The sequence below is a fragment of the Leucopleurus acutus genome (genome assembly GCF_964270905.1).
Source record: "Leucopleurus acutus genome assembly, chromosome: 14".
Classification (NCBI taxonomy): domain Eukaryota; kingdom Metazoa; phylum Chordata; class Mammalia; order Artiodactyla; family Delphinidae; genus Leucopleurus; species Leucopleurus acutus.
In genome coordinates this window covers 85,381,519-85,396,187 of record NC_139156.1, presented here as the reverse complement: position 1 = coordinate 85,396,187, position 14,669 = coordinate 85,381,519, and the positions used below count along the sequence as shown (strand labels likewise).

The 14,669-nt window shown below is 38.6% G+C and overlaps 1 protein-coding gene across 1 annotated transcript in view; it reads right to left on the bottom strand.

Annotated features, from left to right (window-relative positions):
• FMN2 (formin 2) overlaps nucleotides 1-14,669 on the bottom strand; it is a gene marked incomplete at both ends in the record, with an annotated part of 325,661 nt that overhangs the window by 90,438 nt on the left and 220,554 nt on the right. The window contains 5 exons of the mRNA XM_082854885.1: nucleotides 6,079-6,199; nucleotides 6,338-6,397; nucleotides 9,232-9,378; nucleotides 10,430-10,559; nucleotides 10,720-10,811. Of these exons, the coding sequence (XP_082711011.1) occupies nucleotides 6,079-6,199; nucleotides 6,338-6,397; nucleotides 9,232-9,378; nucleotides 10,430-10,559; nucleotides 10,720-10,811 (550 nt within the window). The remainder of the gene's footprint in view (nucleotides 1-6,078; nucleotides 6,200-6,337; nucleotides 6,398-9,231; nucleotides 9,379-10,429; nucleotides 10,560-10,719; nucleotides 10,812-14,669) is intronic.

Sequence of the window (14,669 nt, the reverse complement as noted above, 5' to 3'; positions counted from 1 at the left end):
TTTAGTTTTATCAGCAACAGTAGCAGACAAAAAAGCAGGATGCCCAAGGGCTAAGAGCATGGGTTTTGGAGACTGGGTTTGCATCCTGTCTCTTCCACTTACGAGCTGTGTGTCTTTGGCGAAGTAGGTACCCCCCTCTGTACCTCAGTTTCTTCCTCTGTAATACGGAGTTAATAAGTGTCTACTTCGCTGTGAAGATCAAAGGATTTTACGTAGGTAAAATACACAGAGGACTGCTGGATACACAGTAAGAGAACTATCATGTTTGCAACAATGACTGTGACTGCACAATTACCACCACCAGACATCACCAGAGGTGCAGCTACTAACACACAAAAAGAACACGGAACTCCCACTTCCTCAGTCTCAGGAAGCACTGAGGCAATGCTTCAGATTGTGGGAATGACATTTTTTTTTAATTAATTTTTTTTTTTAATTTTTGGCTGCATTGTATCTTTGTTGCTGCACGCGGGCTTTCTCTAGTTGCAGGGAGCGGGGGCTGCTTTTTGTTGTGGTGCGTGGGCTTCTCATTGCGGTGGCTTTTCTTGTTGCAGAGCACAGGCTCTAGGCACATGGGCTTCAGTAGTTGTGGCATGCGAGCTCAGTAGTTGTGGCTCCTGGGCTCTAGAGCACAGGCTCAGTAGTTGTGGCACACGGGCTTAGTTGCTCTGCGGCACATGGGATCTTCCTGGACCAGGGCTCGAACCTGTGTCCCCTGCATTGGCAAGTGGATTCTTAACCACTGTACCACCAGGGAAGTCCCTGTTAATATACTTTGGATATTAACCCCTTACTGGTCATATCATTTGCAAATGTTTTCTCCCATACTGTAAAGATTTCTTTTCATTTTATCGATAGTTTCCTTTGTTGTGCAAAAGCTTTTAAGTTTAATTAGGTCCTATTTGTTTATTTTTGCTTTTATTTCCTTTGCTTTAGGAGACAGATCCAAAAAAAATATTGCTACAATTTATATCATAGTGTTCTGCCTATGTTTTCCTCTAGGAGTGTTATGGTTTCTGTTCTTACATATAGGCCTTTAACTGATTTTGAGTTTATTTCTGTAGATGGTGTTAGAGAATGCTCTTAATTTCATTCTTTTATATGTAGCTGTCTAGTTTTCCCAGCACCAGTTATTGAAGAGACTGTCTTTTCTCTATTGTATATTCTTTCCTCCTTTGTTGTAGATTAATTGACCATACGTGCATGGGTTTATTTCTGGGCTTTCTATCCTGTGCCATTGATCTATATTTCTGTTTTTGTGCCAGTACCATTCTGAGTTGAATACTGTAGGCTTTGTAGTATACTCTGAAGTCAGGGAGCATGATTCCTCCAGCTCTGTTCTTCTTTCTCAAGATTGTTTTGGCTATTTGGGGTCTTTTGTGTTTCCACACAAATTTTAAAATTATTTGCCCTAGTTCTGTGAAAAATGCCCTTGGTATTTTGATAGGGATTACACTGAATCTGTAGATTGACTTGAATAGTATGGTCACTTTAACAATGTTAATTCTTCCAATCTAAGAATCTGGTACATCTTTCCACCTTTTTGTGTTGTCTTCACTTTCTTTCATTAGTGTCATTGTACGTATGGTTTCAGACATGTTCCTGTATTACTGAGAACTTGAATTTTTTTTTAATTAATTAATTAATTATCTATTTTTGGCTGTGTTGGGTCTTTGTTGCTGTGGGCGGGCTTTCTCTAGTTGTGGTGGGCTGGGGCTACTCTTCACTGCAGTGCACAGGCTTCTCATTGTGGTGGCTTCTCTTGTTGTAGAGCACAGGCTTTAGGCACACGGACTTCAGCAGTTGTGGGACGTGGGCACAGTAGTTGCGGTTCACGGGCTCTAGAGCATAGGCTCAGTAGTTGTGGCGCATGGGGCTTAATTGCTCCATGGCACATGGGATCTTCCCACACCAGGGCTTGAACCCGTGTCCCCTGCATTGGCAGGCAGATTCTTAATCACTGGGCCATCAGGGAAATCCCAAGAACTTGAATTTTCTGCACTGTATCAAACTCAAGGACACCAGCAATCATTCTCAAAATAGTACCTGCTGGCAGCTGCCAACCTTATGGTCTCAAGGTTTCCCCTTGTAACTAAGCAACCATTTTGGAGCCCATGGATCCTTGCTTAACAAACACCCTTACTTCTTGCCCCTCCAATCCTAATTCTTAACAAACAAATCACATAATTTTGCAGTGTTTGCCCGTATAAGCCTTCCCCATTTTGTAGTCCAGCAAAACACAATTGAAGTGCTTCTTGACATTTTGTCTTCCAGGCTATAGCCCTCAGTTTGGCTCAAATAAAACTGTTTTCTGTTCCTATTGTAAATTGTTTATTGCTTATTTACACTGACATAAATAATGTATTTTCCTGTTTGCATTTTCAGTGTTCTGATGGAACTGATATTCATTTTAAAATCATAATAAAAATATTTTTAAAAAGCTATTGGTTGCATTTGAATTGAGTTTATAACATCATTTTTTCTTTCCTTGAACAAAAATAAATAAAATCAGAAATTTACAATGATAAATACAATTGTTACAAACAAATATAAATCAATACAAACAAGTTTAAGGACTGATTTTTCCTAAATATGTCTGGATACAAACATTATTTCAACATCTGTGAAAGATACAGGTAATGAATTTTAAACACTTTCAAGTCAAATACTGAAGGTGGGGGAGGGTAGAGGATTCAGGGAGGAATGTGCGTGAGAACATTCTTGCCCAGTTCCAGGAACTTAATTACTCCATGCTCAGTGCACACAGAGTTGAGTCATGTGGCGAGTGGAACTGTTTCGACCCAAGAAAGGCACTGGAACAGAAGCCATCACTTGGCATCCAGAGAAGCTGCTACAAGTTTTGACAGACAAAATATTTTAAAACAATACTCTTTTCAAAGGGGAAAGATAGAAATATTGATACCTTGTCTAGCATTGTGAATGAAAGTATTCGTAGTCATCCTTTTGGGAGGCTACTAATAATGTTAATCTCAAATAATTTAAGCTCTTTTGCTCAAACCAGCAATTGACCTATGGTGAGACCAGTAGCTAATGAGTCTCTGGCACTAGTATTATAGCTTAGCAGATGGTTCTTAACTAATACTCTGGGGTGATGCTAAGAGAGAAAATGGGGTTCTATTTCTGGATATGTTGAATAGCTTTCTTAGAACAATTTTACTTTGATTAAAATTAATGGTTTTAAAGCTAAATGTCTAAAAGGAGTAAACAACTCTGCTGCTTGTTCTGCTTGTTTTTGGAAAATAGTATTAACCACATAAGGTGATCTGTGGGATTGGAGTGAAGGTTTTACCCTACATTAGTTTTATTAATGCATAATGTGGAAGATGTGGAGAACACCTTGACATGGAAAAGAATGTAAGTTAAATTTTATTGTACAGTGCTTTCCTAAATAAATTTATTTGGTTATCATGTTCTTATATTCTGGAGAAGAAAAATTCCTTAAATAATAAATTCATGACTAGGTAGATCTTAAAACTACTAACGGAAACAAAATGTAGTTAGCCATCTGCGCTCATGGTTTTTTAAAATCTAAGTTAACTTTAACGGTGCTGTACACCATCCAAAGAAAATGCCCTTATGTTGTCCTGCCTTCTTAGAGCCTGCTTGCTTTATTTTGCTTATATTTAATAAAAACTGTCTCAAATGTTAAAATTAAAAAAAAAAAAAAAGAAAAGAGAAGCTGCTAACGGCCAGGAGAGAACAAAAGCTACCTGTCACTGAGCTCGGACAGTCAGGGGAGCACCAAGGAGCTGCAGGAATCTTGGGAACAAGTACAGACACCAAACACAGCGGGTACTCTTACAAAATGCTAAAATGAGGTTCGGTTGTCTGAGCCATAACGCATTATTTCTTGGTCTTTCTTTTGAAATGAAAATTAAGTCTAGAAGCAGAGGCAGAAACAGTGACAGAGTCAGAAGATGAGTGACCAAATGGTTATAACTTATCTGTCTTTATCAAACTAGTCATACTCTTTATTCTATTTTTCCTTATTATAAATAACTAATATTTTTGGATACTTATTATATGGAAAATATTATGAAAACTCTCTACATATATCATATCATTTTCTAAGTTTTCTTTAAAAAACTTGCTTCTGAAAAAAAAATGTGGACAGGCTACTTGAATATTCTGAAATGAATTACTTAATTTGATCACTTGAAAGGAATCATTATTAGGCTACATTTATCAAAGTGAACATTATTTTAAGGTAATTATATCCAAAATAATACCTCTCAAAAAACATTTCTCTTTTTAGCTCTGTGTCTTGTGAGAATCTGCCATTTTCATGACCTCATGTAACCATAGTGAGAAAGCATGTAGATATGAAACGTGAATGAGAAAACATTCCAAAGGGAAGCACCAACCAAAGTCAACATAAATCCCCTGTTCATGAGATCACCATTCCACCTGTTTATAAAATCATGTGTAAACTATGAAATCCTGCTTTGCAAGACTGAAGTGATGAAAGTGTTAAGTATTTTCCAGAAACCCCAGAAACGCCCAGCACCACATGGAGGGGGGGGGGAGAGAGAGAAAAGAAGAAGAAGAAGGAGAAGGAGAAGAAAGAAGAAAGAAGAACAAGAACAAGGAGAAGGAGAATTTCATAAGCAAACCAAGATACCTGGCTAAATTTTGAAGTATGATAAATACTACACATGAATGGTTTGCGTTTTGTATTGCTTTAAGAAATCATACTTAGATACATAGTAATGTAGCATTACACAACTGTAACATAGTTTTAATTGTTATTTATTTAAAAACAGGCAGTCATTCTTAGGCTCTATCCATGAGCACCCATATTTGATGCTCTCAGGGGAGCATCTAAACGGCAGGACTTCACCCCTCCTTGACAGTGACGATTGTATCTCTGGTACCCACAGCACCTAGCAAAGGCCTTTCATGCATCAGGCCCATAATAAATGTTAAGTATTTAGGAACTACGGGCAAATTATATAATGTTACTATGTTGATTTAAATCCATATAAACGCATCTGTGACCAGAATATAACAACTCCATAAATCTGATTACAGATAAGTATCTTTAGATAAGCATTTCAACACTGGGATAGAATCTCTTAAAAAGTTTTATCATCTTTTGGTTTCTGGGGTAACCAAGCCTCTTCTCATATAGTGATACAACATGAAATGAAAATCTCACATAAATTTACTCCATCCTTGTCTGTGCTTAAAGAGTTAGAAAGATGCTTAAATCGACAGCTGAGGTGTTCTCAACTTCACAGCAAGAAGAAACCTCATGAAAAGAAAGTAAAAGGGATGAGTGAAATAGGTGAAGGGGATTAGGGGTACAAACCGGCAGTTATGAATAAGTCACAAGGATGTAAGGTACAGCATAGGGAATAAAGTCAATAATACTGTAATAACTTTGGTACATAATAGATGAAGATATATTGTTGTACACCTGAAACTAATATAATATTGTAAGCCAATTGTACTTCATTAAAAAAGGCAGGGGAAGGGGATGAAAGGGATTTTATCTACAAAAAAAAAACAAAACTGTAAACTACTTGTTTTTGTGCTTTTCTTTAAATTTACCATTTTGAAGAACTTCAAACCCTCTTCAAAATGATTTGATATAAGGCTTTTCAACTAACAAAAAAGCATTACACATGCACGTGTTTTTTGACCAAATATGTGAAGAAAGATGTTTTCTTTCCAGGGAAGTTTACACGCCACAAAATCTCAGACAAGTATAGCAAGGGTGGGTAGGAGGGAATATGTATCTTTTAACAACAACATGATAAATGTACAAATGTTCTCGGCTATAAAGTGAAAGCAAGACAGTCAAATCTGCCCCTGATGAAAGAGGCTGCTATTCAAATAACCAAGATGCTATTTCAATAACTAAATTTCTAATACACATAACTTTGTAAACAACAAAAGAATAAGATTATTGGTAAAATTTTTCTTTTGCCACACATACACAAAAATGTTTACATGGATGTAAAAGGTTTTACTTTCTTTAAAAACACTGAAAAATCTGTCCTCATTAAAAAAGCATAAATAACAACCATGAGTTTCTTTAACATTGTAAGTTACCTCTCAGGTCTTTCTTGAGTTTTCTGAGGTCTTTTTGAAAGTCTTCAAACTTCATCTGCGAGGCCTGAAAGAGGTCCTGGGGTTCGGGCAGTGGAAACACACACTGTTCCTTCCCAGCATCCTGATCAGCAGGAAGCACAGAACGTTTAAATGAATGAGGACTGAGCAACAGCAGCAATGACAAAACGAAGACAAACACGGCCAAATCGCTCAACAATGAGGAATAACAAGATGTGACTCTATGTAAAAACTGTCTCACCTCATCAAAATTGCGAAGATAGTAGGAAACGATATATGACAAAAGGCTTCTGCTATTGTCCTAGACAGAGAGACCAAAGTGAGTAGAAATATATTTTTTAAATTATTAAATATACAATGTTAAATTAAATTCACTCCAGTAAATCCACACATGTAGATGAGAATATTTGGGATGAAAGGTGAAGTTCTCTGTTTCTTCTTACTTTACCGGTCCAGACGGTCTTGTTTTCCCCACTGTTCCCACCTAAGCCCCACGTGGAAGCACAGCTGTTTCAGGGTGGGGTCTCAGATGTATCCACCTTTCTGTTTTCACCCTCCTCGACCAGACAATTAGTTCATTAATTTTATGTTTTATTATTGAAAGGTATAACTACTATCTAAACTGAAATGACTAAACATCACCAGCATTTCTGCATGGTTGGACCAAGAGGGACCACTCCAACAGGAAGTTTGATTGAGGCTTGTTAGTATGTAGATTAAGAAATTTTAAGTTAAGTATTATTTCAAGTAAGCTGGAGCTTTAAAAATGCAAATGCATATTATAAATTATGTCAGCAACTGAGATTTAGGAATTAATATCCATGCAGCTATAAATAATGTAATATATGTAGTTCTAAAGAAAAAAAAAGTTTCATATCTAACAATCTTCAAAGAATAGCTTTCCACCTTCTTTCTGGCATATTTAGAGGAATTAATTTTTAATTTTTTTTCATTGCTCAAAATTCGTAATAGATAATCTGAATGTGTGAAACCAAATACATATTTTAAAAATACACCCTATAATACAAACTTTGTTTTCTGGAATGTTCAATCTAACCATGATTTTTCCCCCACTGATAATAAAAGAACAACATCCCTTTATAATCAAGTTTGACATGACATGATAATATATCTATTAGACTCCCCATATATATTTCTATATACATATATTACATGGAAATATATAGATATAATAATAAAAGTAATACATTTATTAGAAACAGGAGTGCTTGTAAAATGATTTAAGCACCTGACTTCCTTTGTCTTTCCTAACTTGCAAATCAGTGAAATGATCAGCAATACCTGAATCAATTAACAAAACACATTAAATGCCTGCTGACAGGCATGCTGAGCAGAAGTTAATTCTGACTGATCCAAGGAACAGCTCCATCTATGCAGGTCTACATAACTATATAGATATAGTTATCTTCATTTTATACAGAAAGAACCAAATAGACTTTGCATATAGCTCTTGTGAGAATGCAAGTGAAATTATTTTTTAAAAACTTCCTTCTTGATTATTTTTTCCAGATTATTCCTTAATTATTTAAATTAACGATATTTAACTTATAGGAGGATTGAATAAGATATATCAATCAATACAAAAAACCCCCTGGGCTTCCCTGGTGGCGCAGTGGTTGGGGGTCCGCCTGCCGGTGCAGGGGACGCGGGTTCGTGCCCCCGGTACGGGGGGATCCCGCATGCCGCGGAGCGGCTGGGCCCGTGAGCCGTGGCCACTGGGCCTGCGCTCCGCGGCGGGGGGGCCGGGGGGGGGTGGGCCGCGGCGGTGAGAGGCCCGCGTACCGCAAAAAAAAATAACAAAAAAAAACCAAAAAAAACCACCTTTATTCATATATAATTATGATCATAGAATCTATTTCAGATTCATTTTGATAAGTAACATTATATTGATGCTATTTGTATTCCAATGTTATTTACAAAAACTACTTGTTTCAGTCCAACAATCAGCTGTAAGAACTATTCAAAAACTACCATGTGTTTAGAAAAAAACCTTGTTTTTGAATAAATGATTTATCATGTTGACATATTGGAGGTTCATATGAAAATGTATATCATACAAATAAAACATCATTTGAAGAAATATAACCATAAAAATCACAAAAAATATATGCTGTTGGTGTTCCAAGCAAGGACTATATTTTTCCCAATTATGGAAAAGCACACTGTCTGGCATTTCATAGAAGTCCGATGAAGGAATGTTAAATGAACATATGAGTGGATATGAATGAATAAACCAGTGAGTTGTTGACTGGCAAAAAAAAGCAAAAAAAGTATCTCCCTTCTATCAGGGAGATTATTGCCTTATCTAGGAGGGCCATTTCTCTGTAATTTCATTTTTATAGGCCAATTGTTCACTTAAACTCAATATTTTAAAAACATTTCCTTCATAATTTCCTTCATCATATAGTTCTTTGTGAAGACTCTTTTATCAGAGAAACAGAATTCTATTATTTTCTAAGTTTACAATGTCAGGCTTTAACTCTGACCACTGTGGTGGTTTCCCTGATGTTATATTTCTACTGACACTCTCATAATCTCTTAGATGTTAATTTTAAACAAACACAACTACAGAAGTAGAATAAAAAATAATAATTAGGTTTGCAAAAGGGCTTAGATGTTCTCATATATACCAGTATCAAGGAGAGGATGATATAGAGAAAAACAGGATCATCTTTTAAATTTTATTTATTAACTACTTTCACTCGTCTTTGTTTTGTTTTTAAAGCATGGGCCTGTTGGCCTCCATTGCTTAACATGGAGAGAAGAAAGGGATGGATACACTGTCTAATTTATAGAAATCAACTAGTCCTCAGATCCAAAAGGATAAATATTAGCAAACATGGGGAAGATATTAAAAAGTAATTATTTTTATTTTAAAATACTGTCTTCTCAATTATTCATTAGACACAGGATTCAAAATTACCCACTTTAGGAAACACTATTCTTCTCTAGATCACAAATATATGGTGGCCACTACTTTTGTCTAGCTTAGAACACAAAGGAAATTTTTACCTTGGGACATAAATATTTATCACGCTGGTTTACAGTCAAACTTATTACTCAACAAGATGCCCAGTCCTCAGTGTGCTACATTCACTCACCCGAAATACTTACACTGCTTTTGACGTCTTTCAGCTTTGGGAGGATGTCTAACCCGAAACCATCTGCCTGTCCCCGAGTCTTATTTCCACCATTCATGTAGTTGCCAAAGGCAAGAACCAAACCCAAAACTTGCATGACCCCTGAGCCATTTTTTAATGTCTGTAAAACAGGATAAAGAAGAATCTCTCACTCACAGTCTTGTCTGAATTACCTTAAGTCAGTGGCAGATATTCATATTATACTAATAATTTGGGGTCACATCCAAACTTCATCAGTGCTCATTTTAGTATATTTAAGAGTAGTGTCTCCAAAGATAACTTAGAAAAAGTTGCACCACCCACAAGCATGCAGGTTGTGCTTCTGTAGCTGAGACGTACCAGCCTAGGTCATTTCTGTGATGTAACTGCATGGAAAACAAATATGGCTGTGATATGAGAACCACCACAAAATAATATCATTGCCATCGGCCTAACTGTACCTGCCTCTGTGCAATGCAAATTTTTGGCATAAGGTGTAACTACCAAAACGTAGTTATAAAGTTTAATTTCCAAATTTAGATTTATCCCTGAAAGGTTCATACTCACCTCTTCCAAAACACACAGTTTAAGTTGAATTTGTACATCACTTCCTCTGAAAATGTGTCTTTCATGACATCTTACTACTTTCAAAATGATTTACCATAGCCAGAAAGAATGGTGCTATTTTGACAATTCGTTTTAAATGTTAATATTGGTAATTTCTGCCAAGCATTTGTTCTTTGTTTTCAGAAGAATATTTATCTTCTGTCGAGTCATACAGCTGCTCCTGAAGCATTTGGTTTGAATCACTAACAATTTGTTGAGGGGCCCTCCCCAAAATGGAGGAAAATAAAGAAAATGTCTTCACGTGGCTTTTGGCTGGCAGTCTGATGGAGGAGAGGCCCATGACAAGGGAATATTGTGCTTTGGCAAAAGCAGGGGGACAGAAGCCTGCGTGGGTGGACGCCCAGTGACTGTGCCCCAGCAGCGCCGTCCCGGGTCCACTCGCCCTCCTGCACATTTGCTTTGACCTTGATGCTCAGTCATCATACGTTCTCTCTGGTGGGACCCCATCCTTCAAATTTTATGAGTACTTATGGTAAATAAAAGAAAACTCGTTTGAAATACGAACATGACTGAACACAATTAAAGATCAGAACCCAAGCGACAGCCGCCGATGGACCAGCACCCACCTCACACAACTTCTGTAGCAGCTCCAGTTTGCGCCGAATTGAGCAAATGCTTTCTGAAAATGTGGACTGAAACAGGATGCAAAAGACTCGCTCTGAAAAGTTGGGGATTAGTGACAGTTCGTAAAGGAACCTAAGGAAATAAAGCCAAGTTAAGAGGAAAAAATGATGCACATAAACACGTTCATCCTCACATCATTCATGATACTGATGCACAGAAGGTACTTCATTTTCTGAATGGAAAGAGCCCCCCGTGGCCTGGACGCCGCCCGCGGGGCCGAAGCCCTGCTTACTGCTCAGGTTTGTCCAGAGACTTGGCGTTTTCCTTGTCTTTGGAGGACCGGCCGTGTTTTTCAATTTTTTCCAGTTCATCTGACTGTGCTCTCTGGAACAACAAAAGCCAAGTGGTTTTTAGATAATGATTATCTCAAATACAGCAAAACTCTATATATTTTCATATTTCTTAGCATGTTTGAAGTAAAGATCATCTCCAAATCTTCCAAATGTTATTGTCTGTTAGTGACATGCAAAATATTTATTCCAGCATGTTTTAAAACAACAGTTTCCCTCTCTTGTTTTTTAGCGGTTTATAATACCCTCCAGAATGCAAGAAATTAATTTTAAAGTGTCATTTCTTATTCAGAAATTAATCAAGTTAAATTTGGAAGTAATTTGATCCTAAAGCTGTTAAAGATTTTTAAAGGGAAAAGTACCTATTTAACTACTGCAATCATTGTTTATATCTGTTTTGGGGAAAGAACAGTACAATTGAATTATTAAGTCATGGAACAAAAATAAAAGATTTTGATTCTTCTGAATTTTCTTTTTGATACAAAAATGGCTCTAGGCTTTTCTTTCTAGGTGTCTTCTTTCACCTTTTAAAATCTCAAGCTAAAAATTTTTTGTTCTAAGTTTGTTTCTTTATAGGAGGGGATCCTGTGCATTTTAACATAAGGTAGAAGATTTTATAGGCTTCAAGAGACACAAACTTACTCTTTGTGGAGAATTTGGATGATTTTATTTTCAGTCTTGTCTCTGTAATTCACGAAGATGTTTCAAAACAGCCAAAATACTATACTGTCTAAGTGCATTAACAAGTTTGAGTAGACCACCGTATCTTGGGTTTGAGTCTAGTCCTCCGATATTAAAATTCCTTCAACCATTATTTGTTGTTTACACAGAAAATCAGCTCAGCCATAAACTGCTATAGATGACAGAACCTGATCAATTTCTAGAGACTACAGATTTCCTCTAAACAAAGAATGTTCTGTTTTGAATTCACTGATTGTTCTGAAATGCAGGTTTTTCTATAGATGGGATTAACTAGAAAAGACTGGTTTCTCCAAGGAAGCTTCTTTTGGCATGGAAAGACTTGATGACTGATCGGTAGATCTTCTGAGGGTTTGATCAGTTTTGCTTCCGGAATGTAATGTGACAAAAAGGATACTGAGAAGTAAAGGTATGACGTCCACCACAAAGCCTGCCTTGCCCACCTCGACCCCATTATAACCAGTCTCTCTCTAGAACAGCACGGAACCTTGTGTTCACTCTGTGTTGTGCTACACGTACCACAGTGTCTCACTGGTGATGCACACGCATGCCTACAAGCTTCTGGAGGAGGAAGGCCATGTCTTGCTATGGTCCTAGTGACTGGTATGGTTCACTACGGTATGGTCAGCCCTCAGTATCATGGGTTCCGCATTTGTGGATTCAACCAAATGCAGATCCAAAACATGTGGGGAAAATTCCATAAAGTTCCAAACAGCAAACTTGAATTCACTGTGCTGCATCAACGTTTTACACAGCACTTACACGGCATCATAAGTAATCGAGTGATTTAAAGCATACGGGAGGGTGTGTGGGGTTATATGCAAGTACTGCACAACTTCATTTAAGGGACTTGAACGTCTGCGGATTTTGGTACCAAGCCCCCGCAGATACCGAGGGGTGACTGTGCAGTTAGTAGTCAGTAATATTTTTTAAACATTGAAAAATTAAATCAGTAATTGAATATGAAAATAGAAGGCCTCCAGTTCTGGGGAAAAGAGGGAGGTAAAAGGACGAAATCTAATGACAGGACACTTGAAATAAAAACTAGTGAGGACATGATGATACAATGCCAACTGCTCAGCATCATCCTGAGAGTACAATGAGAATCCTTATGAGGTAATTTGAATCCAAAATAGATACCTATGCTGCATGAGACAGAATGAGTCACTTCAAATGCTAGGACACAAATAGGTAGATAAAGAAATAAGAAAGCTATGCCCAGCAAAAGTACATATGACTTCACTCACCTGTACGTCCATTCCACACAACTCTTTTGGGTATCCATCATTCATCTCTTACACAGGAATACTTATGTGTGTAAAGGTACAAGAAGTAGGACTAAAACATCGTAGGTTTTTAAGCAATATTTATCAAATCTACAAATTCTGCTATTCATCAGTACACCAAGACCAACTGCTTCTTCTTGCCCATTGGCTTTCTCCTTGCACAACATGTGGGATCCAGCAAAAGTCAGTTATTTTCTAGCTGTTAAGGCCCCAAATTCTTACTCTTATCAGCAACCATCAACTATGTAAACTATTGACTACAAATCTTTACCAGAACTCAGAGGTCACCTCGATAATTCTGGCTTTGTTTGACCCCCAAAATGAAGTTAGTGTCAAGGGTTCTTCTCTGGTCCACCAGTTTGAAGTAATCATCAGGGTCGGGCTTTAAAAAGGATGAATTTTAGGGATTTATTCATCCACCGATTCAATCAAAGACGGACTGTTTACCAGGCACTACACCAGACACTGGAGATAAAAATATATACGCTGGGCTTCAGATTCAAGGAAAATCCCACCACACGACACATCATGTTGCTCATAACACCACTCTTATTTGCTCAACCCTGCTACAGCAATCTTCCACAGCTTTTTTGTTGGGTTTTTTTTTTTTTTTGGCGGTACGCAGGCCTCTCACTGTCGTGGCCTCTCCCGTTGCGGAGCACAGGCTCCGGACGTGCAGGCCCAGCGGCCATGGCTCACAGGCCCAGCTGCTCCGTGGCATGTGGGATCCTCCGGGACCGGGGCACGAACCCGCGTCCCCTGCATCGGCAGGCGGACTCTCAACCACTGCACCACCAGGGAAGCCCCCCCACTGCTTTTTAAAACTACACATAACCCTTTATAAGAAGGGGATGCTAGTGACCACTCTACCATACCAGTGGCGATGAGCGTTATCTATCGAAATAGGTTCATTTTTCCTTATGGCCAAAGACACACGGGCAAAGTAACTACACACTCACATACCAATGATCAACATAAAGGAATTTCCAAGTTCCAAACATTCAGGTAGCAAGGCTTCCCTCTCCCAGTCTCACAAGCCCAGATCATTTCAGTCTCCAGCACAGGGGCTGTCTTTTGGTTACTACCTTCCTTTACTTACTGCACACTCCCCCTTCCCACTCCCACCCTGATTACCTGCAGGTTTGTACCAGAATTTCCTTTTCTCAAGAGTTCCTGTTTGCCTAAAAATGAAATAGATCTATTGCTGCTAAGTTGGAGGCTTTCACCAGTTACCAAAGATTCATGGCACCCAATACCCAGACACAATCCTCCCTCAACCGCTGGCCAGAACCGACCTGGATTCCTGGCTGCCAGTCCCGGATTTCACCAGGTATTTTGACCTCCGCGGCCCTAAACCCACATGCCCTGCAACTGAAGGCTGCTCTTCCAACTCCTGAGGAAAACCGTAGCTCCCAGAGAGGATGGGGCTGGGGAGCAGGGGGTGCAGGGGGAGAGGAAGCTGTTGAGAGGGGTAACGTGCTTTCCTGATGCCGAGCCTATTGCTGCCATTCAGCCAGTGTTTCTCAAGCGGGGTTCCAGGGAACACTGACTTGGGTCCTGAGATTCATTAAGCATTGCTGTGTGAGGACTTCCTCCGGAGGTCCAGTGGTTAGGACTCCGCGCTTCCACTGCAGGGGGCGTGGGTGGGGTTCAACCCCCAGTCGGGGAACTGGGATCCCACATGCTGCGCGGTGCAGCCAAAAAAAAAAAATGCTGTATGGTACACGCTAAATAAATACTCTCAGAAGTTATGTTGTTGAAAAACCTATTTCATTTTATCAGCTATCCTCATACCTAATTGATCATAAAAAGTATGTATGTGAGAGGGCAACAGAGAGAGCAAGATAGAAACGCTCCCAAGGAGCCGGTGTTCCAAGGGATGCAGGTGGGAACACGGTGTAGGCCAC